The sequence below is a fragment of the Typopeltis vanoorti genome, chromosome 19 (genome assembly GCF_054136105.1).
Source record: "Typopeltis vanoorti isolate ZY-2024b chromosome 19, IOZ_Tvanoo_1.0, whole genome shotgun sequence".
In the NCBI taxonomy this organism is placed as follows: domain Eukaryota; kingdom Metazoa; phylum Arthropoda; class Arachnida; order Uropygi; family Thelyphonidae; genus Typopeltis; species Typopeltis vanoorti.
Window position 1 is genome coordinate 93999507 of NC_143567.1, and position 24992 is coordinate 94024498.

Consider the following 24992-nt stretch of genomic DNA (forward strand, 5'->3'; position numbering starts at 1 on the left):
ATCTCCATGGTAAACTTCATACAAGGATGTAAGGAATTGATTGTGGCTAAAAAGGAAGGTAAGGAATCTGTTGTGAGGCCACAATGAAAAGCTGTTGTTTATATATCTAACCCAAAAGGTTGGTTGAGGGAATATAGATGAAAACAGGACTTCTTCTAGATGTTCCAAATAAAATTTGGCTAAAGCAGGTGAAAGTGATTTCCCATGGCCATTCCTTCCACTTGGTTGTAGAATTTGTTTTGATACCAACAGAGTGCATCACGAAATAGGATAATTTTATGATATCTTGTGGGAAGATGTCAGCAAGTAATTGTAAAGTCTCTTTGAGAGGTACATTAGTATATAGAGATTCTACAGTGAAGCTTACCATAAGATCAATAGGTTGTAAGATCAGATATTTTTTAATTTATTTAAGAAATCCAAAGAGTTTTTCAATAAGAGTTTTTCCAAAGCAATACTTAGTCTTTATTTGAGTTGTGAGTCAGCAGTTAGAATTGAAGGAAGTACAGGAAGATGGTTTAATGTTAAATCTGGTGTGAGACAAGGATGTACATTATCCCCTCTGTTATTCATTATCTATATGGATCACATTATGAAGGAATGTGGTATTAAACCTGATATCAAAATTGGAGATGCTAATGTCAGCTGTTTGCTTTATGCGGATGATGTTATACTTCTAAATAAATCCGCTACAAGTCTGCAAGATTCTCTGACTAAATTGAATAGCTGTTGTAATAGATATGGTATGAAGGTCAGCAATAAAAAGACAAAGACAATGAAAATAGGCAGAATCATTGAAAATGTCAACTGTGTTGTGAATGGAGAACCTGTGGAACAAGTAAAACATTTCAGCTACTTAGGCACAATTTTTACTGAAGATGGTAAACTAAATATAGAAATAGACAACAGAATCAGCAAAGCTGGTATCGTGGGAAGTCAATTGAATAAATTCATATGGAATAAGAAAGAAATTAGTCGGAACACTAAATTAGCTGTATACAAGACTGTGTTCAAACCAATTTTAACTTATGGATCTGAGAGCTGGGTCAGAAGTAAAACACTTGACCAAAGACTAGAGACCGCAGATATGAGAGTCCTGAGAAAGATTAGAGGCGTGAACAGATGGCATCAATGGCAATATCATATTAAAAATGAGGATATTAGGAAAGAACTTGACATTGTCAGCATCCAGGAATGCGTTAGCAGAGCTAATCTCAGATGGTATGGTCACTTAAATAGAATGGGAGAGGAAAGATTAGCAAAACAAGTGTTCTCTGCCAGGTTGGCAGGAAAACGACCCAGAGGAAGACCAAGATATAGGTGGATTGATACGGTACAAAGTGCCTTAGACGATAGAAATATAAGATCTGATAATGTTGGGGTCTTGACAAGTAACAGACTGATTTGGAGGAAAATTGTAGATAGGAAGTTAGTAATGATGTAATTTTTTTCATGTAGTACTGTCATATCCTGTACACCCCTTGAGGGTACATGGCAGGAATTTGATGATGATGATGATGATGAAAGAGTTTTTCAAAAAAGAGCGTGATTTGCCTATATGTGATTTCAATAATTTCGCTAAATATTTGGCTATGCGATAAGTAGGTGAATCAATACAGTCAACTATAGGACGGAGAGGCATGTCTGTCTTGTGAATTTTAGGTGGACCATAAAATCTAGGAGGTCTTGCAAAATGTGTTTTTAACCTTTCTATTGTGTCTGCATCTCAACTTATCACCTCATCTAGAAGGGAATTTAATTTCTTCATTTGCCTGTTGGTGGGTTCGTGATCAAGTTCTTGGTATGTTGAGTGATATCAAAGTAAAAGAGTAATTTTTCTTCTGTAGTTTGAAGAATCCATAATTACTTTCACTTTTGCTTTAGTGATAACAAGGTGACTGTTGCTTCTTAAGGAATGTAGCGCTTTCTTTTCAGAAGGAGATATGTTGGAAAGAGGAAGCTTGGCTTTAAGTAGCATAGAAGCAACTTCTAGGCAGAGACAATTAGCCTTTTCACTGGCGAGATGACTAAGGTTCCGTTCAATGTTAACCAGAAAATCTAAATAAGGAATCTTTTTAGGGACTATAGCAAAATCATGTCCTTCTGAGAGGATGAGTGTTTCACTACTCATTAAAGGGCGACCGGACACGTTGCTGACCCAATTATCTGGAACATGGAAAGGCTTGATTTGTCTAGATACAAGGACATAAAATTTGCGGTTTAGATGCCGATTCTGTTTTTTATATGAATGTTGTATAGAGCGTTTAGCCACATTAAGCAGCTTGACGAATGTTAATAATCATGTTTAGCTGCTCTGAGTTGATTACGGTTTAATCCAGATAACACATTAAAAATTTTTTTTTAAATTGAGACCTTTAATTCTTACATTAGTCTAATGTTATCTTTAATTGAATTTATAAATTAAGATTGTTATATGAAATTGTGAATTAATACCTATAATTTATTCATCACCTAAGGATCAAAGCTATATCACTGAGAGGAGACCTCCACATAGCCTTCAAAGGGCAGAGAACCAACCAGGGCTTCTGACCTAATGTCCAATCCTCACCTTCTCGTGGTGCACCCTGTTAGGTATCTACCACGATACTGAATGGACGAGGATGGGCTGGCAATTTGGGATTTAGCCGACCAAATTGTATTCTTATTGGCTTAAACCAAAATTTCAAAAGATGGTACAACACGATAGAATTTCATGCCAGCTGGTGCGTCGCCTGGTTAAACAAGTATCCCATTGTTTTCGCCAGGGCAAACGGAGAACCTGTGGAACAAGTAAAACATTTCAGCTACTTAAGCATGATTTTTAGTGAAGATGGTAAATTAAATATGGAAATAGACAACAGAATCAACAAAGCTGGTATGGTAGGAAGTCAATTGAATAAATTCATATGGAATAAGAGAGAAATTAGTCGGAACACTAAATTAGCTATACAAGACAATGTTCAAACCTGTTTTAACTTATGGATCTGAGAGCTGGGTCAGAAGTAAAACACTTGACCAAAGACTAGAGACCGCAGATATGAGAGTCCTGAGAAAGATTAGAGGCATGAACAGATGGCATCAATTGCAATATCATATTAAGAATGAGGATATTAGGAAAGAACTTAACGTTGTCAGCATCCAGGAATGTGTTAGCAGAGCTAATGTCAGGAGGTATGGTCACTTAAACAGAATGGGCAAGGAAAGATTAGCAAAACAAGTGTTCTCTGCTAGGTTAGCAGGATAACGACCCAGAGGAAGACCAAGATATAGGTAGACTGATACGGTACAAAGTGCCTTAGACGATAGAAATATAAGATCTGATAACGTTGGAGTCTTGATGAGTAACAGACTGTTTTGGAGGAAAATTTTAGATAGGAAGTTAGTAATGATGAAAATTTTTCATGTAGTACTATCATATCCTATACACCACTTGAGGATACATGCCAGGAATTTGATGATGATGATGAGATTTTTTTGGTAAAACTAGCATACTTATGTGATATTTTTGAAAAGATGAATGCTCTGAATCTCTCCCTGCAGGGATGCAACATGCACCTTTTAAAGTTGATTGAGAAAATTTCAGCTTTTATAAAAAAACTAAAACTATGGAAGAGAAAAATGAATGAAGAAGGAGGCAGAGAATGTTTCCCCTTGTTGCAACAGTTTTTGACCTCCAATGGAGTTGATTTCTCTCGGGGTATGAAATCCATTTTTGAAGAATACTTATCACCTGGTTTGAGAAATATTTTCAAAATGATAACATTGGTAAATCTGCATAGATTTAAGATCCATTTAATGTGTGCTCCATCTGAATTTACTGCTGCAGAAGAAGAGAATCTTATTGAGTTGTCTTGTGACAATACATTGAAAACAAAATTTAGCAGCATGGAGTTAAGTGAATTTTGGATATCAGTAAAAGATGAATATCCCTTTCTGAGTGAAAAAGTTCAGAGAATTTTTCCATTTGCGACTTCTTATTTGTGAAAAGCTGGATTTTTGGTGGTCGCTGTGATAAAAACTAAGTATTGCTTAAAAATCAATGTGGAGAAGGAAATGAGGGTGGCTGTGTCCAGTTTGATTCCAAGATTTGAGAAAATGTGCGGTGATCAACAGGCTCATCCATCCCACTAATGATAATTAGTTGAATTTATTCAATTACTTTCTTTTTGTGATCTTAAATACATGTTTTATTTATTTTTACCTAACCCTTTAATTAAAAAAAATTATTTGCTATTTCGCAAAGTGTACTTATTAGAATTTGACATAAGGTGCCTTGGGAAAACCTGAATTCAGCAAGGGCATCTAGAATCGAAAAAATTTGGGAACCAGTGTTCTAAGGCAATTATAACTGAATCAATCCACCTAGACCTTGGTCTTTTTCTGGGTCTCTTTCCTGCCATCTTGGGAACAAACATCAATTTTGCCGACCTTTTCTCACCCATTCTATTTAAGTGGCCATACAACCTTAGATTAGCCCTGCTGATACATTCTTAAATGCTAATAATGTCAAGTTCCTTTCTGATATCTTCATTTTTAATATGATTCTGCCATTGATGCCATCGGTTCACTCCTCTAATTTTTCTCAGAACACTCATACCAAGTGCTTTATTTTTAACCCCAGCTCTTAGATCCATAACTTAAAACAGATTTGAACATAGTCTTCTATAGTTTGGTGTTTTTGACCAATTTCTCTCTTATTCCATATAAATTTATTCAGCTGGCTGCCCACCATACCAGCTTTGCTTATTCTTTTGTCTGTTTCCAGATTTAACCTGCCATTTTCAATAAAAATTGTGCCTAAATAGCTGAAATAATTTACTTGTTCTATAGGATCACCATTCAGAATGCAGCTGAAGTTTCAGCTGCATTCTGAATGGATGTTCAGTTGAATAAATTCAGATGAATATATTCAACTGTCTATTTTCATAGTTCTGGCCTTTTTATTACTGGTTTTCATGCCAAATTTGTTACAGCTGTGATTCAATTTAGTTAGAGAATTCTGGAGACTTGCACTAGATGTGTTTAGGAGTACAACATCATCTGCATAAAGCAAAGAGCTAAGAGCAAATATGTTATGTGGCAGTAATATAGATGTTTTGTGGTGCATCTGCAGCTGTCAGAATTTTTTCTATTAAATCATAACATTAATCCTTAAACATGGGTATAAATAAAAATAAAAACTGTTAATTGAAGAATGGTAGACAGTTGAATATATTTGTAAAAATAATCATAATTAAAATTCTGAATATTTTTACATATTGTTTATGTTAGTATGTTTATTAGTTTTGTTTTCATAACACGCATTGTCGGCACTTGCGATGTGCCCGTTATGGAAATTGTTTTGTTAAAAGTGATATGTAAAGCAGTAAAAAATTTAATGTACTTACCGGATTTGAATAGTTGTGTTACTTTAAACAAATTTATTATGGTTTGAAATATTACGTTTTGTGTTTTATGAGGACATTCTCTTGTCGCTAACGGAGACAACGTGTCAGCCATTATTTATACCTAACTTCTTGCTTACCAGTTTCATGGAGTGCGCATGCTCACGGAGAAGTTTGATGAGTGATTGACAGCTGACAAGAAAAGCATTTGGTATCTAATTAACGGCTGTAAACAAGAGAGCTTTCAGAAGGAATTGAGAATACAGGCCGGTGGATTTTTTAGGTTCAGAGGAACTTAAGTTTTATTGTGACAGTCGGAAGAAAATTAATAGTATATTCCGAAAAAGGAATCGTGGAACTATTAAGTTTTAATGTGGATAAATAAAAGGGAAATATTGCTATAGATCGTTTTAAAAGGATTATTGGAGGAAACACTAATTGGAAGATTTATAGTAGATTCCAAAAGGAAATCGTAGAACTGTAAGTTTTTTTAAAGTGGAAAAGTTAAGACTGTCATTAAGTATAGTGAATAAAAGAAGAATTTACTATTTACATTCTAAAGGAATGTTTGAGAAAACTTTGATTAAGAAGTTTCATCAGTATTAAGGACGCCTGATCTGACTATTATTTCTACTAAAATGAGACAGAATTAAGTCAGGAAGATTTTTATGTGTGCTACACAAGTGATGAAAAAGGATCCTGTAAAATGAAGAATAGAGTCATATATCTTCTGAAAAGGGCCTTGACAGAGAGAGAAAATGGCTATGAACATTTTGTCATTTTGAAAACAAAGTGTTTAGTCTTAAGTGTAAGTTTATTTTAAAAAGGCCTTGGATCCAATTAATTTGTAGTTATAGTTATGTAATATTGTTTGAAGTGTATATATATTGTTTTAGTTTTATTAAATGTGTTTATTTTGTATTTGGTCTTGAGTCAGTGATTAATTGGATTCTGAAAGAAAGAGTTAAGATCATTGCACCAATTGGAGTGAACCCTTGTGCACATAATAAAATATAGGTACACTCGGAATAAAAAAATAATTGTTAGAAACAGAGATCATCTCTATGGTAGGATTAAATATTAAGATAAATATGAATATCCTCAATATAAAAATCCACCAATTATTAACATATTCATTCATATTTTTGGTGTATTTGCAGTGTTGCAGTTTATCCTATACAAACAAGTTTTCTTCATAATGGGCAGGGATGCACAATACATATACAGCTTCTCCCTGTCAAATCAACCCCACCTTCTGGTGGTGTGGCCTATTTCCACAAAAGGGGCTCTGGTGTTTGCAGCAAGCATTCTCGCTGCAAAAGGATATCTTTCTAGTTGGAGGAAATGTCAACTAAACCACTAGGTGGTAGATGACTTTCATTTCATGCCACTTCAGATGATGACCTTCATCGCCCATGTTTCACTGGGCGATGAAGGTCATCATCTGAAGAGGGGCTGGCCTCCATTCCCCCCCTCCTTCTCCATGCAGTGTGAGTACCCTTCAAAAGCATGACTAACATACATAGTGACCCAGGCCTTCCTCCATTTCAAGAGTACATGTAAAATGGTGGTAAAGCAGGCCAGCCACCAGATAGAGTATGAACCCAATTCAGTCAGTAGGATTTGCAGTCAACTGGTGCATAATCCGGCTGCCAGGTCATGCCTTGTGGGGAGTCCGAGTAATGATATGGGGAAGTCACTGTTGAGGCCACATGAATGGCAAGGAGACTGATCGTTCTCTGCATGGTGTCATGTTCACAAGTCTACCCACCCCCACTGCATGTCCCCAATTTTTTCTTTCATCTAATAATAAACCAAAAATGATGGCAACATTGCAAACATAATAAATCTCCATCATTGGATGGAGGTACATTGGATGAACCAGTTCACCCAAACAATTCAAACCAAACAGAATATTTGAAACCTACCAGGATTCCTAACAAAAAAAAAATCATTTCCACATACTTCACAAACATCTGCGGCATAAATTCCAATATTAACAACATTCACTTACACATATCCAAACCAGACCTCCTTCTCTTAACAGAAACCCAAATTACAGCTACATCAAGCAGTTCACCTTCAATACCTAAATTATATTCTTAATGATTCATTTTGCCACAAAGGTGACACCTGTACCTTTGTACATTTTAACACTGCCTGCTAGAGAATGCAAATTCAGAATCCCCTGTTTTTGACTTATTCTGGCTGAAGGTTTCCTTATCCCACTTAGTAACATTTATCTGCTGCATTTACAGGTCTCCAAACTCTGAAAACCACAAAGACCTCTTCACCTTCCTCTCCTTGAAACTCGACCATCTACAATTCAGCTACCCAAACAGCAAAGTCATTATCCTAGATGACCTCAATGTCCACAACTCCAACTGGTTCTCCTTCTCCAACACTACAGATCAAGCTGGACGTGATGCAGTAGTTTTTGCTATAAGCAATTATCTAAATGCAAAATCGTGCAACTACCTGCCCAAATTCCAGATAATTCCCTTCACTCTTCCAATATCCTTGATCTTTTTTTTAACTAGTTCTCCTTCCAGACACAGTGTAGAAGTTACCCCTTCTCTCAACAACTCAAATCACAATCTAGTGCAAGTTTCCAATCTCACAGAACACCCCTTCTCCTCTGACCACACCCAACCTTGTGTCTTCTGGAACTATAACGGTGCAAAGTGGAATGATCTCCAGAACTACTATTCTTCTTTCCCGTGACATGACTATTGCTTCTGCTCTTCTGACCCAGAACCTGCACTCAGTGAATCAAAAAAACATTCTCAGTGGCATGAAGGCAATCGATACAAAATTCCCATCCACTTTCCAAGCCCTAGTTCAACAGAAGATGTATGAAAGCAGTCAAAGGAAAAAACTTGGCTTACCACAGGTGGTTTTGCCTCAAGAAACCCAAGCTCCATACTCGCTGTTTGATTCTTGCTACAATCTGTACTAATTTATTTATTAGAATGCCTTTAATATCTAATAGCAATGATCAGATCATATATTCTAAAGCTAAGTTAAAAAATATTGGAGCTGCACTATCACCTTATTTTAATCCTCAAGTTATTGGAAAGGGATCTGTTAAATCATTTTGTGCTTTAACCTTTGCTTCTGAATTTTTCATTGTTAACCTTGTAAGTCTTGATCTTATTTGGTATTCCAAAATGTAACATCATCTCATATAATTTTCCATCTCTTAATGCTGCCATATTCAACTGTTTATTAATAAATATGGCATGCAAATCAACAATAAAAAACGGTAAATTCATGAAATCAGTCAGCAGTATGGAAAATAAACTTCATTCTCAATGGAAAACCTACAGAACAAACAAAAAATTTCAACTATTTAAGTTTAATTTTTAGTGAAGATGGTAAAATTAAATATGGAAATAGATAACAGAATAATCAAAGATGATATGATAAGGAACCAAGTGAATGAACTGATATAGAATAAAAGAGAAATTAGCCAAAACACAGCAGTATACAAGACAGTGTTCAAATCAGTTTTAATTTATGAGAGTTAACAAATGACATCAACAGCAGAATCATATGAAAAATAAATATATTAGAAATAAACTTGATCGTGTCAGCATCCCAGAATGTATGAGCAAAGATGTAATCTAAGGTGATATGGTCAATTAAACAGAATGGAAAAAGTTAGAAAATAAGTGTTTGATTCCAGGATGGCAAGAAAAGACTCAGAAGAAGATCAAGATCTAGACAAATTGATGCAGTTAGAAGTAGAAGATTGAAATATATGATATATATATAACAATACTGGCAAGCGGGTTTTTCATCCCATAAACTGAAGAAAATCGACCGTAGTACCCGCATTATTTCAGACAGTGACATATCTTGTTAGAGTTAGGTACCAAGAAATGGCAGCACTTGTTTATCAGCCTCTTCATTGGTGGCTGCTATAATTAGTGATTGGACTGCCCACTCGATCTCCAAAAGCTAGATAGGGTATAAAGACCTCGCCTACTCCCTGTAAGGGAATAAAAGGTGTTAGCTGATTTTTTTTTTTTTTTTTATATAACAATACTGGAGTCCTAACAAATAACACACTAATCTGAAGAAAAATAGTGACAGGAAATTAGCAGTAATGTAAACTTAATCATGTAGTACTATCATAATATCCTGTATCCCCCTTGATGATACATATCAATAATCTGATGATGATAAATGGTAAAAGCAGTCAGAAAAATAAAAGTATCAGCAAATGTATTCTATTTCAAAGTTGCGTTTTATTCTCAGATAATGACTTATCTCACTTCTATTAAGAAACATCATTTGTTACTACAAGGTGAGACAAAATATCAAACATAACAGCAAAATGATGGGTTTATGACAGCTAAATTTAGAGCTTCTGTACGATGGCATTCCATAAAGAAATTATACAAGGGAAAGGAAGAAATGGCAGCTTTGTCAGAAGAGTAAAAAATTTAAATCAATTTGGATTAATCTGAATGCCTCTAAAAGCACAACTGGTAAGGGCACTGCTCCCTGATAGGAAAGGTATGGGTTCATAATCTTCTCTTTATAAGAGCTTTGAACAGAAAGTGAGTCAGCCAGTCTTATAAAAAGTCAAGTTTCAAGCCCCCCCCTTTTTTTTGAATTTTTTAATTCCTCCTGTAATACATGCAAATTACATATGATATGAAATTAAGCTTCTTTTGTTTTCAACAATTAAATTTATAAGAACCAAGTTTACTTAGCCATGGGAAGTCTTTGGACTTAATATTTAAATACAGATGAGATGTGACAGGCTATTAGCCTGCTTTATACAATCTTTGATAATTATATTTACTATGAGAAAAGAAAACTATAATTAAATAATACTATATATTTATATGAAGTGCCTGTCAAATGAAACATGAACTTGAATTGTTGGATACAAGATTTGTATCCAACTAATCTTTTCAGTTCTGAATTCAATGTCGAATATATACAACTCAAAAAAGCTAATAAGATTATAATTAATCTTGACTAATATAATCATCCTGCCAGACAAAGTAGTCTAAATTCATTGCTGTGTACATATATAGTCTACATCTGAAATTTTTTTTCAAAAACTAGCTAAGTACAACCAACAGATTTACTGTCATATGTATCCTTTATACATATTCTGAAAGGGTCTTAACCCAATTCCTTGTCAGTGTGAAGAGTTTAGCATTGGATACATATAAAAATCTGCAAGTACACAGCAATACAAAGAAGCAGATTTAAAGAATATGGAACTGTTGAAATTTCTCTCTTTCAGACACCTGTAACATGTCCAATAAATATGATTCATTCATGTTATCCAAGATTTGGGGAATGGTTATTACATTATTAACATCTGACCTCCTAGGAGCCAGAGACTCATACATGCCAGGAAAATTATACAACTACATTGGCAATGTCCTTAAAACTATGTCTAGAAGACATAGTGTATTATGATTTGAGAGAGAAAGAGTAAATCAGCTCTCTCTCTCTTTAGTTTTTGATCAACCTAATTCACTCATATTGATTATGTCACAGTAACCAAATATACACACACATGCAAAAAAATGATGCCAAAATGTGCAGAACTACAATAATTATTTTTAACAGTAAAAACAAAAGAATAGAGACTGCAGATATGAGAGCCCTGAGAAAGATTAAGGGCATGAACAGATGGCACCAATGGCAATATCATATTGAAAATGAGAATATTAGGAAAGAACTTGACATTATTAGCATCCAGGAATGTATTAGCAGAGCTAATCTCAGGTGGTATGATCTCCTATTCTGTTTAAGTGATCATTAAGCAGAATAGCAAAACAAAAAGATTAACAAAACAAGTGTTCTCTGCCAGATTGGCAGGAAGGTCAAGATATAAGTGGATTGATACAGTAAAAAGTGCCTTAGAAGACAGAAATATAAGATCTAATAATGTTGGAGTCTTGACAGGTAACAGATTGAGTTGGAGGAAAAGTGTAGATAGGAAGTTAGTGGTGATATAAGTTTTTTTTCATGATAGTTCTAGAATACTATCATATCCTGTACGCCCCTTGAGAGTACTTGTCAGGAATTTGATGATGATGACGAACAAAAGCAATATGCACAAAGCAGCAGTGATTACTGCACATCTGAGAGCCAACTACAGGAGTAAGTGCTACTGACCAAATCTCGGTTCATGATATAGCAACTAGAATAGAGAATGTTGGTGCTAGTAGAATTGCCTCAAACACACAGGGATTGTTATGACTGTACACAAATGTAAGAAGTATTCGAAACAAGAGAGCTGAGTTTGTTGCATTGATTAAGTCAGTATGCCCAAAGATAATTTGGAATAAGTGAAACTTGGTTGTCTGAGGAGAATGTGATGTCGGGAATAGAAACAGAAAGATATATAATTTTCTGGAAGGATAGAAATGTGAAAAGAGAAGGGAGAATGCTGTTAATGATTGCAGAGGAATTCTGTCTGCAAAGTGTGGAAATTGATAGTCCATGCACAGATTTTGAATCTGTGTGATGTGAAGTTGAAATAAATTGGTTATTATATCTGATAGGATGCTGTTATAGGCCAGGGAATGCAGAGAATACGGAATGTGAAATGGTTAGGCAAACTAGCTTGACAGGTAAAAAGGTGATCCTGATGGAAGACTTTAATTACAGGAATATAGAATGGAAGGAAAAGATAGTGTATGGAAACAAGGAGAATGAGTTTGTGGAATTTCTGACATAAAAGTATCTTAAGCAGCATGTGATTGAAGCAACTCATCATCAAATTCCTGCCATGTACCCTCAAGGGGTGTACAGGATGATAGTACTACATGAAAAAAATTACATCATTACTAACTTCCTATCTACAATTTTCCTCCAAATCAGTCTGTTACTTGTCAAGACTCCAACATTATCAGATCTTATATTTCTATCATCTAAGGCACTTTGTACCGTATCAATCCACCTATATCTTGGTCTTCCTCTGGGTCGTTTTGTTGCCAACCTGGCAGAGAACACTTGCTTTGCTAATCTTTCCTCGCCCATTCTGTTTAAGTGACCATACCACCTGAGATTAGCTCTGCTAACGCATTCCCCGATGCCGACAATGTCAAGTTCTTTCCTAATATCCTCGTTTTTAATATGATATTGCCATTGATGCCATCTGTTCATGCCTCTGATCTTTCTCAGGACTCTCATATCTGTGGTCTCTAGTCTTTGGTCAAGTGTTTAACTTCTGACTCAGCTCTCAGATCCATAAGTTAAAACTGGTTTGAACACTGTCTTGTATACAGCTAATTTAGTGTTCTGACTAATTTCTCTCTTATTCCATATGAATTTATTCAATTGACTTCCTACAATACCAGCTTTGTTTGATTCTGTTGTCTATTTCCATATTTAATTTACCATTTTCACTAAAAATCGTACCTAAGTAGCTGAAATGTTTTACTTGTTCCACAGGTTCTCCATTCACAACACAGTTGACATTTTCAATGATTCTGCCTATTTTCATTGTCTTTGTCTTTTTATTGCTGACCTTCATACCATATCTATTACAACAACTATTCAATTTAGTCAGAGAATCTTGCAGACTTGTAGCGGATTTATTTAGAAGTATAACATCGTCTGCATAAAGTAAAGAGCTGACATTAACATCTCCAATTTTGATATCATGTTTAATACCACTTTCCTTCATAATGTGATCCATATAGATAATGAATAACAGAGGGGATAATGTACATCCTTGTCTCACACCAGATTTAACATTAAACCATCTTCCTGTACTTCCTTCAATTCTAACTGCTGATTTACAACTCAAATAAAGACTAAGTATTGCTTGATACAATGCCCCATTGACACCATATAACTGCAGCGTATAGAATAGCTTCTCTCTTGGCGCCTTGTCATATGCCTTTTCCAAATCGACAAAACTTAAATACAGATCTTTGTTATATTCCCATGCTTTCTCGACTATTTGTCGTAAAGTGAAGATCTGATCCTGACAGCCTCTATTTTGCCTGAATCCAGCTTGTTCTTCACCAAGCTTTTCTTCCACAATTCTTCTCAATCGTTTCTCAAGTATACTTGCATAGATCTTGCCAGGAACACTCAGTAGGGAAATACCTCTGTAATTCTCACATTCAGTTTTATTTCCCTTTTTATGTATGGGTACTATGAGAGCTCCACTCCAATCATCGGGAATTCGTCCCTCTGTCCAGGCTTTCTGAACTGTGCAGTGCAGCCACTGTAACACTCTTATACCACCATACTTCAGCATTTCTGGTCGAATATCATCTACTCCTGCTGCCTTTCCACATTTCAAGCCTTTGATGGCTTTTTCTACTTCCAGTATGGATATGTATTCCTGACTGCATGTCTGGTTAGTATTTTTTAAAACTGTGCTGTCATCACTGCGTGTTTCATTTAGCAGTTTTTCAAAGTAATTACTCCATACCTCAAGGATATCTTTTTCTCCTGTTTTCATGTCACCTTTATCATCTCTAACTTCTTTTACAGCATTCTTTCCTCCATTCCTAAGCTTTTTCAACAACCTCCAGAATATTTTGCCACCTTCTTGATATTTATTTTCTATATTCTTGCCAAAGTCCTCCCATGACTTTTGTTTAGCTAGTTTTACACAGTGTTTAGCATTCTTGCATTTGTCTCTATATTCTATAAGAGCACAAGCTGACTTATTTGACAGGAACTTTTGATATGCTTTCTTCTTTTCCTTCACTGCCTCTTTAACTTCCTGTGTCCACCAGGGAGTTCTGATTTTTTTATCCTTACAAACCTCACCACATGCCTCTCTGGCAGAATCAATCAATGTTTTCTTCAGAGTTTGCCACTGAATCTCCAAGGTTTGGTTCCTGTTCTCACTGTTTCATTTTTTCTTCAATAATCTTTGTGTATTTTAGTCTACAGTTCACATCTGAGAGCTGCTCAAATTTTATTCGCTTTAAAACTTTCTTACATGTTATTCTTTTCAATATGAAATTCAATTTTATCCTGCTCACGACTAAATAGTGATCACTTCCAATTTCAAATCCTCTGAACACTCTGGTGTCCTGCACCAGGGGAAAAACATCACTATCAACAATAACATAGTCAATGAGAATTTTCTTATTCCTAGCCTCTTCTCTCCATGTGAATTTGTGCACATTTTTATGTTGGAACATGGTGTTAGTAACAACCAGTCCATGTCCTGAGCAGAAATCCAACAGATATTTGCCATTATTATTAGCTTTGCTTTTTTCTCAAAATTTTCTCAAAATCTGGAGAAAAAAGCAAAGATACATGTCTACTCTGCTATTTAGATCCCCAACAAGGACGAACTTTTCCTTTTTCATTGTGTCAGTTGCTTTTTCTAAAGCCTCAAAAAATTCCTCCACATCTACCTTAGTAGAACCTTCTGTGGGACCATAGGCACAAAATAAGTTTCATTGTCCAGTTCTGCATTGTCATATTTGCCCACATTACTCTACTTGAGACTGACTGCCATTCAAGAAGATTAGCCTCGTATTTTGTGTTGAATACTATGGCTACTCCTTCTTTTCCTTGATTGTCATTGCCTGAATATAACATTTTGTATTTATTGCTCAGAAAGATCTCACCAGTTTTGGTCTTTTTTGTTTCAGTCACCCCTATTATGTCGATCTGGTACTTATCTAATTCCTCAGCTAGCTCCATTTCTTTGCCATTCAGGCTTCTTACATTGATAGTACCGATCTTTAACTCTGGTGATGTTGAGTTGGGGTTTGTTTTCAGATTTGTTCCAGTAGCTGACTTTTCGCCCTGGTTCCCTGGCGAAAACAACGGGGGCCTTGTTTAACCGGGCGACGCCCAAGCCGGCATGAAATTTTGTCATGTTGTACCATCATTTTTTATTTTGGTTTAACCAATAAGAATACAATTTGGTCGGCTAAATCCCAAATTGCCGATTGAAGCAACTAGAGGCTTTAATGTTTTGGATTTGGTGATAATTTCATAAGATGTGGTTGTTAATGAGGTGTTGATGCTGCCACCAGTTGGTGAGAGTGATCAAGAGTTACTTGTTTGGGAAGTGATGAAACAAGAAAAGCTTACTGCCAAAAATGGATATATGTGGAATTATAAAGCAGATGATTATAGGAAGCTCTGTAATCAGTTAGCATCAGTATGTTGGGTAGATGAGCTAAGCAGAAAAGAAGTTGACAATGCATGGAAACTCACAAGGCAGTATCTGACAAAAAGCAATATAGAGAGACTGGAGAGACTTATAACTGCATACCAAAGGTTAAATGAGTAAATAGTGTAGGAGTGAAATGGATGAACAGTGAAATCAAGCAAGTTGTGCTGGAAAAGAAAATGTTGTAATTATTATTATTATGTGACACCTCCAGGGAGTCTAAAGACTCATCAAGGGAGAGTGTGCCAACAGCATCAAACGATTGTTCTCCTTCCAATTACTAACCACATTCAAACTTGCTTAACTTTTTGTGAGCCATTAGTAGCAGTGGCTCTACCAATCAACCAACCTTTGCTGGAGGAAGTGAAGATGTTGGTGGTGATTGGATCCATTTAGAGTATAAAGTGCAAGCTAGGAAGGTGACGAGAATGGAAAGAAAGAAAAGGTTCAGTATGAGAGGAGATCGGCTGGTCAGGCCAAGGTTAACTCAAGGGAATTTTCTGCTATATGGCAAGCAAGAGAAAGAATAATTATGGCAGGTTAACACTGGCGGATAGTCATGGCAGCAGAATAACAGTGGCAAAGGATATAGTGGAATTCCTGAATGAGCACTTTATCAGCATATACCATACATGGAGTAAATGATGCCATGCAATATATAGAAGAGAGGCAAGTATTAGGAAAATTGGAAGTGAAAGAATCAGAGTTGTATCAGATATTAGTTGGGTTAGATGTAAATATAATCGTGGGAATGGATGACATATAACCATGTATTCTTAAAGAATGTGCACCATTGGCTATGCCCTTGACCTGGTTATTTAATGAAAGTCTTGCAGTGGGTAGGTTTCCTAAGGAGTGGAAAGAATGCAAAATAGTACCACTCTACATGCATGGTTCTAGGACAGAAGTCTCCAACTATAGACTAGTCTGTATAACTGCAGTTGTGTTCAAGTTTTGGAGAGACTGGTAAGGAATAGAATACAGGATTGGGTTGATGGACATAGCATTCTTTATGATCAGCATGAATTTGTAAAGGATATGTCCTATTTTAGCAATTTACTTGAATTTTATGATAGGGTAATGAGTGTGTTAGATAAGGGAGAATCATACACATTGGACTCTGCAAAAGCGTTTGAATGATTACGACATGATAACTTGGTGGATCCATCTAACCAATATAGGAATAGATACTATATTGGTTAGATGGATCAGAGATTGGCTCTCTAATGATACCAGCAGGTTGTGTATGATGGAGCAGTATCATCATCATACACAACCTGCCGTTTAACTTGTTAAGGGGTGCTTAAGGGTCAAAGCAATATAACTGAGAGGAGACCTCCAAATAGCCTTTAACATGTTCATTGCCAATCACGCGATATCGCGCGATGCGAGTTCTCACCAAACGGCTGGTCATGCGTTATCGTGAGGACATTGTAAACTAAATAAAAAAATAAAAAAAAGTTGGCCACCACACGAAATTCCAATTTTCAGCTTGGCAATGAACGATATCGCTCGATCACGCGATGCGAGATCTCACCAAGCGGCCGATCACGCGTTATCACGTGGACATCGCTAACTAAATAAAAAAAATAAAAAAAATTTGTCCACCACACGAAATTCCAATTTTCAGCTTGGCAATGAAAGTGTTAAAGGATGCGTAAAACCGACCAGGGCTTCTGACCTATTGTCCAATCCTCACCTTCTCATGGCGCACCCTGTCGGGTATCTACCTGGATGCTGAACGAATGAGGATGGGCTGGCAATTTCGGATTTAGCCGACCAAATTGTATTCTTATTGGCTTAAAACAAAATAAAATACAAAATGATGGTACAACATGACAAAATTTCATGCCGGCTGGGTTGTCGCCCAGTTAAACAAGGCCCCCCATTGTTTTTGCCAGGTAACCAGGGCGAACAGCGAAAAGTCAGCTACTGGAAAAAATCTGAAAGCACACCCCAACACAATATCACCAGAGTTAAAGATCGGTACTATCAACATAAGAAGCCTGAATAGCAAAGAAATGGAGCTAGCTGAGGAATTAGATAAGTACCAGCATAATAGGGGTGACTGAAACAAAAAAGACAAAAACTGGTGAGATCTTTCTGAGCAATAAATACAAAATGTTATATTCAGGCAATAACAATCAAGGAAAAGAACAAGTAGCCATAGTATTCAACACTAAATACTAGGCTAATCTTCTTGAATGGCAAGCAGTCTCAAGTAAAGTGATGTGAGCAAATATGGGGAACTGGACAATGAGACTTATTTGTGCCTATGGTCCCACAGAGGTGTAGGAATTTTCTGATGTTTTAGAAAAAGCAACTGACACAATGAAAAAGGAAAAGTTGGTCCTCGTTGGGGATCTAAATAGCAGAGTGGGAAATGAGTGTCAGACATACAAAAATATTTTGGGAAAATTTGGAGAAAAGAGCAAAGCTAATAATAATGGCAAATACCTGTTGGATTTCTGCTCAGGACATGGACTGGTTATTACTAACACCATGTTCCAACATAAAAATGTGCACAAATTCGCATGGAGAGAAGAGGCAAGGAATAAGAAAAGTCTAATTGACTATGTTATTGTTGATAGTGATATTTTCTCTCTGGTGCAGGACACCAGAGTGTACAGAGGATTTGAAATTGGAAGTGATCACTATTTAGTCTTGAGCAGGATAATATTGAATTTCATATTGAAAAGAATAACATGTAAGAAAGTTTTAAAGCGAATAAAAGTTGAGGAGCTCTCAGATGTGAACTGTAGACTAAAATATATAAAGATTATTGGGAAAAAAAATGAAAGAGTTTGAGAACAGTAACCAAACCTTGGAGAGTCAGTGGCAAGCCTTGAAGAAAACACTGATTGATTCAGTCAGAGGCATGTGGTGAGGTTGTCTACAATGACAGAAAAATCAGAACATCATGGTGGACACAGGAAGTTATAGGGGCAGTGAAGAAAAAGAAGAAAGCATATCAAAAGTTTCTGGCAAATAAGTCAGCTTGTGCTCTTAGAGAATACAGAGTTAAATGTAAGAAAGCTAAACACTGTGTAAAACTAGCTAAACAAAAGTCATGGGAGAACTTTAGCAAGAACATAGAAAATAAATACCAAGCAGGTGGCAAAATATTCTGGAGATTATTGAAGAAGCTTAGAAATGGAGGAAAGAGTGCTGTAAAAGAGTTAGAAATGATAAAGGTGACATGAAAAAGGGAGAAAATATCCTTGAAGTATGGAGTAATTACTTCGAAAATTTGCTAAATGAAACAAGCAGTGACAGCACAGTGGTAAAAAACACTCAACAGGCATACAGTCAGAAATACATATATACACTTGAAGTAGAAAAAGCCATCAAAGGCTTGAAATGTGTAAAGGCAGCAGGAGTAGATGATATTCAACCAGAAATGCTGAAGTATGGTGGTATAAAAGTCTTACAGTGGCTGCACTGCATAGTTCAGAAAGCCTGGACAGAGGGACGAATTCCCGATGATTGGACTAGAAAACTCATAGTACCCATATATAAAAAAGGAAATAAAACTGAATGTGAGAATTACAGAGGTATTTCCTTACTGAGTGTTCCTACTGAGCAAGATTTAGGCAAGCATACTTGAGAAACGGTTGAGAAGAATTGTGGAAGAAAGGCTTGGTGAAGAACAAGCTATATTAAGGGCAAATAGAGGCTGTCAGGATCAGATCTTCACTTTACGACAAATAGTCGAGAAATCATGGGAATATAATAAAGATCTGTATTTAAGTTTTGTCGATCTGGAAAAGGCATATGACAAGGTGCCAAGATAGAAGCTTTTCAATAAGCTACAGTTAGATGGTGTCAATGGGGCATTATATCAAGCAATACTTGAGTTGTAAGTCAGCAGTTAGTATTGAAGGAAGTACAGGAAGATGATTTAATGTTAAATCTGGTGTGAGACAAGGATGTACATTATCCCCTCTGTTATTCATTATCTATATGGATCACATTATGCAGGAAAGTGGTATTAAACATGATATCAAAATTGGAGATGTTAATGTCAGCTCTTTGCTTTATGCGGATGATGTTATACTTCTAAATAAATTCGCCACAAGTCTGCAAGATTCTCTGACTAAATTGAATAGCTGTTGTAATAGATATGGTATGAAGGTCAGCAATAAAAAGACAAAGACAATGAAAATAGGCAGAATCATTGAAAATGTCAACTGTGTTGTGAACGGAGAACTTGTGGAACAAGTAAAACGTTTCAGCTACTTAGGCACGATTTTTAGTCAAGATGGTAAATTAAATATGGAAATAGACAACTGAATCAACAAAGCTGGTATGGTAGGAAGTCAATTGAATAAATTCTTATGGAATAAGAAAGAAATTAGTCGAACACTAAATTAGCTGTATACTAGACAGTGTTCAAACCAGTTTTAACTTATGGATATGAGAGCTGGGTCAGAAGTAAAACACTTGACCAAAAACTAGAGACTGCAGATATGAGAGTCCTGAGAAATTTAGAGGCATGAACACATGGCATCAATGGCAATATCATATTAAAAACGAGGATATTACGAAAGAACTTAACATTGTCAGCATCCAGGAATGCATTAACAGAGCTAATCTCAGGTGGTATGGTCACTTAAATAGAATGGGCGAGGAAAGATTAGCAAAACAAGTGTTCTCTACTAGGTTGGCAGGAATATGACTCAGAGGAAGACCTAGATATAGATGGATTGATACTGTACAGAAATATACAATCTGATAATGTTGGAGTCTTGACAAGTAACAGACTGATTTGGAGGAAAATTGTAGATAGGAAGTTAGTAATGATGTAAATTTTTAGTACTATCATATCCTGTATACCCCTTGAGGGTACATGGCAGGAATTTGATGATGATGACAAACAAGTTAAACAGCAAGGGCATCTTCAGTTGTTTGCTGATGATGCAAAGTTGGGAAGAATTATACGTAGCACTGCTCATGTTAATTCACTTCAGAAAGATTTGAATAGACTTTTGACTTGCACAAAGGAGTGTAGTTGTAGTTTTAATATCAATAAGTGGAAAGTGTTGAATTTTGGAGAGCAGAAATATATTAAGCTGTGTACTACATCAAAGGTGCTGTACTGCAGGAAGTGAATGAGATTAGAAATTTGGAAGTGATGTTAACAGTACACTGCTGCTTAGGAGGCATATTGCAAGTGTATTGCGTATTGCCATTTAAAAGGCATATTGCTAGTGTTGCAAAACCTGCACATCTTAGTGCTGCTATAATAAGAATTATTCTAACATGTAGGGATAAGGAAGTGGTTATGCCACTGTATAAAGCACTGGTCAGACTACACTTGGATTATTGTACTAAAATTTGGTCACCTGGTTTTCAGTGTGATGTGAAGACATTGGAGAGGGTCCAGAGGCAAGTGACTAAAACAATATCAGGACTTTGGACTGTTAGCTATGGAGAGAGCGGTTAAAAAGATGTGGATTGCAGAGTTTAGTGTATATTAGGAAAAGAAGTGATATGATAGAGACATTTAAGTTAGCGAGAGGATTTCGTTGGATTAATCCAGAGAGGTTTATAAAAAGAGTAGAAGGTAAGAGGGGAAGAACCAGAGGGTCATCCCTGGAAATTATGTAAAAGTGTGGTGACAAGGGGAGTAAGGAGTAGATTTTTTTTTTCACATGGAGAATTGTCAGTGAATGGAACACATTACCAGAATGTGTTGTTAATGCAAAGAGTGTTAAGGATTTTAAGATTTTATGTGATAAATATGTTGTCAGTTGAATGAACCTCCCACGATGAGTCTGACAACTCCATGGGGGGGGGGGGGGGAGTAATAATAATAATAATTTACAGTAATTATATTAGTTTCTAACAAAACAGTAATGATTTAGATAAATAATGAATTTTTTAAGAGAAAAATTAAAAGAAAAACACACACACACACACCTGTCATGTGGGTGAGTGTCTAAGTCACAAAATTTCCATATAACAGCATTGACCCATTTTCTGCCATGCTGTTTCTCTGCTTCCTTTTCCATACGGAGAAATGGATCTTCAAGCTCCTCTCTTCGTGCTAGATCTTGCATAACATTGAACAGCCATTCTCGCATCCGGCGTGGAAAATCAGCCATTTCTTCCTCAGCACAAGTCTTTATATCTTAAAAAAAAAAAAAAAAACGATAACATATATGATTTTTTTCTTTTTTTTTAAATCAGGTGATTAATTTGATTTTGGCTACATATTACTTCAATTTCCCACAATATTAGAGTAGGAAGCACCTGTAATTCATATGTGGTTAATTATTAACATTTAAGTTCTAGGTTTCTTTCAATAAATTACTCTGGAAAAGACACCTTTGTAAAAATAGTATGCATATTTATTTAAAATAATAAGCAAGAAAAAAATTGCAGACAATTATAAAAACAAAAAAGTGCATTTCATAATAGCATTCTTCTATGGTGATACCATTCTTTATCACAACAATTTAACCCAGAGCTATTTTTTGACATATGCATGGCATACATCATTTTGTTTTGAGCAGTTTTGCCATTAAAATGATCCAATAGAAATGATTTAACAAATATTTAATATTGATATTAAATTCTAGATAGCCAGAGAGGGATTAACATCATAATTTTGAATAACTGTGTTGATAAATGATCCATTATGGTGAATAAAAGTAAACAAAAGAAACAAAAAAAAAATGTTGCAATAAAGCAGAATATAATGGTAGGAAAGAGATTTCATGAACCAATTTTGAAAGTAAACCTGGCTGAAGGACAAAAATCATTGCACTGTAATTTTATTTTCTTTTGTTTGCTTTTTTTTTCACTATAATGGCACTGCAATGTATCCAATATTAGCCAATAAACATGGGCTTAGCAATTTGCATAAGCTTAGCAATACAATACAGGTAAAAATTCTTCAAAGTTTCATTTTCAAATGCTTGTTATTTCTGTTTGTTTGTTTTTTTTCCCCTATAAATCTGAATTATTTAAAAATAGCCCTATTAAATGATAATATTTTATAAAAATCAGTACATCTGAATGTGTACATCTTCTTGTGTACACCCAAAGTCCCAAATTTTAAAAAAAGAGGAGGAAAATATGTTGATTCAGAAAGTTTGAAGCTGGACAGCAAGTGCAAGCTGAACAGCAGCTATTTATGGTCTTATAAGAAAGTGATGTAATGATGGTGGTGGTCAGTTCAGCAGAATGCAGTCTACAAAAATACCTACAGAGTAGTCATAAGGCAGAAGCAGAACATCTATAAGAGAATAGATGCATCATAATATATGATGCATCTATGCAGAATCACACAGTGGATTCAAATATTAGTAAACTACAGATAATCCAAAACCAATGTTTATGAATAGCAATCAATGCTCCGTGGTTCATAAGAAAAGTACAACTTCACTGAAAGCCAATATCCTAAATATCAAACTTTCCTATATGAAAAGAGTGCAAATTTTTTTTGCAAATGCTTCCATCTACTATAATCCATGAATCTGCCAAGCAGTAGGCATGACCCTGCAAAACACAAAGTCCCAAAACAATAGTGAACAGGTAAATTGTTTTAAATCCATTGAAAGAAGGCCAAAATTGGCAAGCCAAAGTCTCAATAATATCCCAAGTCTGTTACGGTCTATCACTTAGTGGTAGACACTAAAACAAACAATTATCAAAAACCTCACTAGCAGGCCTGCAATGGGTAAGCCAAGTACTCAATAATATTCCTTAATCCAAAAATTTCAGTGCAAATTGAACAAAGAAATAGAGAAGCACAGGTCCAATCAATCCAACTTGCCAGAAAAGTTAACAGTTGAAGAGAAAATTATACCTAGCTTTTGGAGACTAACCCAAAAAACTAGACCGAGATGTGTTTGTGCCAGGAAAGGCTAGAGGTTTAAGTCAGCCTAAGAAGAGAAATCAGATTATATTTAAAGATCTGTAATTAAGCTATGATCTCAATGTTCTTCATAGAGATCAGAGCTTAAGGCACCAATTATGGAGAATTCAATAATTGCGACCATACGGTTTGTCAAATGAAGAAGAAGAATGAAGTAAACTATCATCAGCAAACATACGGATAGGATTTTATTTCAGTGAGATAAGGTCAGTAATATACACTGGTGTCCAAAACCTAAGGATGAACACTATTTCTGAAGATTACAGCCAGAAATTAAGACGAATCAGCTTGTAGCAATTTGTATAATTGACGATTTCAAGTAGAAAATAGGTACACAACTGCACTCAAAAGGGTCATGTGGTAGCACTCAACAGGATAAAAGGCAAAAGGCTGCGTTAAATTAATTGTATGTGAATCGTATTCTTTTCACAAAAGAATAAAGTTACAAATTTGAATGTCTTGTAATGTCTCAAAGACCATCTAGATGATTTCATGCAGGGAAGAATTAATGCAAAGCTTGAAGAGGGCAGCACAATTACTGATATTGCCAGAGTGTTTGGAATCTCACATAGCATATTCAGGCTCTGGGCAGTGTTTCAAATCAATGAAATATGTTCCAGATGTTTGCTAAGAGGTCACCCTCACTTTACTGTGGAGCATGAAGACAGATTTTTCGTTATAATACATACATAATCAATGCAACATGGCAGGTCAGCTTGTATGTCTGCTCCGTTCAAGCACAGGTACATAGATATCTTGATAAACTGTGGCAAGACATCTGCAACAAGAGATCTACACAGAGCACATTTTACTGGTATTGTATCCATAAAAATTAGGTGACACCAATGGGCTAATGTACTCTTTACAGATGAGAGTCGCTTTAATCTTTCCTGTGAATCTAGATGACACGATTTCCTGCTTACCATCGCAAGAACGTTCTTGAAAGGGATAGATACGATAGTGCTGGGGTCATGGTGTGGTGTGGTGAGGCATTATGCTTGATGGACACACTGAGCTACACATCCTGGAAAAAGGAATGCAATGCTTCTCAAAATTTCCCTCCAGAACACAAATAGGGCATTATCCTTTGCTCTGAAGAAGTGGGCCAGTTTGCCTCAAGAACTGAATCACTTGATGCTAAGCATGGTATAACATTATGAGGGCTGCAATGCACTTCGTGGTGGACACATACTCCATTCTGAAATGTCTCTCTGCATAGTTTTTTTTCTAAGCACGGTACATTAATTCCTTAACTACGTCCTTAGGAAACTTGTAACTTTTGTCAAAAACATTGCAATTTAATTTGTATGAAATTTATAATGCATTTTTTTGTGTAATATAATTTATGCTGGCAGTAAATTTATGTCCACATTTGGCTATAGTCATGAAATTTTTTTCATATACTTAGTTTGTTCTTAGCTTTTGGACACCAGTATATGATGTCATCTATCATTCGTTTCTGCTAAGTAAAAAAATTAAGCCAATCACCAGAATGGAATAATTTTGTTTCAGCAGGTCCCACACAAAGGACTTTGAGCCAGAACTATGTAATGTAATATTTCATGTATAATATATAATGATC

General features: G+C 35.7%; 1 protein-coding gene across 2 annotated transcripts in view; it reads right to left on the minus strand.

Annotated features, from left to right (window-relative positions):
• The window catches only part of LOC150096360 (SPARC-like), a 150048-nt gene that overhangs the window by 9400 nt on the left and 115656 nt on the right, over positions 1-24992 (minus strand). For both annotated transcript variants that reach the window (XM_090409146.1, XM_090409147.1), the window contains exon 6: positions 21448-21658. In XM_090409146.1, coding sequence (XP_090265272.1) covers positions 21448-21658 — 211 coding nt within the window. The remainder of the gene's footprint in view (positions 1-21447; positions 21659-24992) is intronic.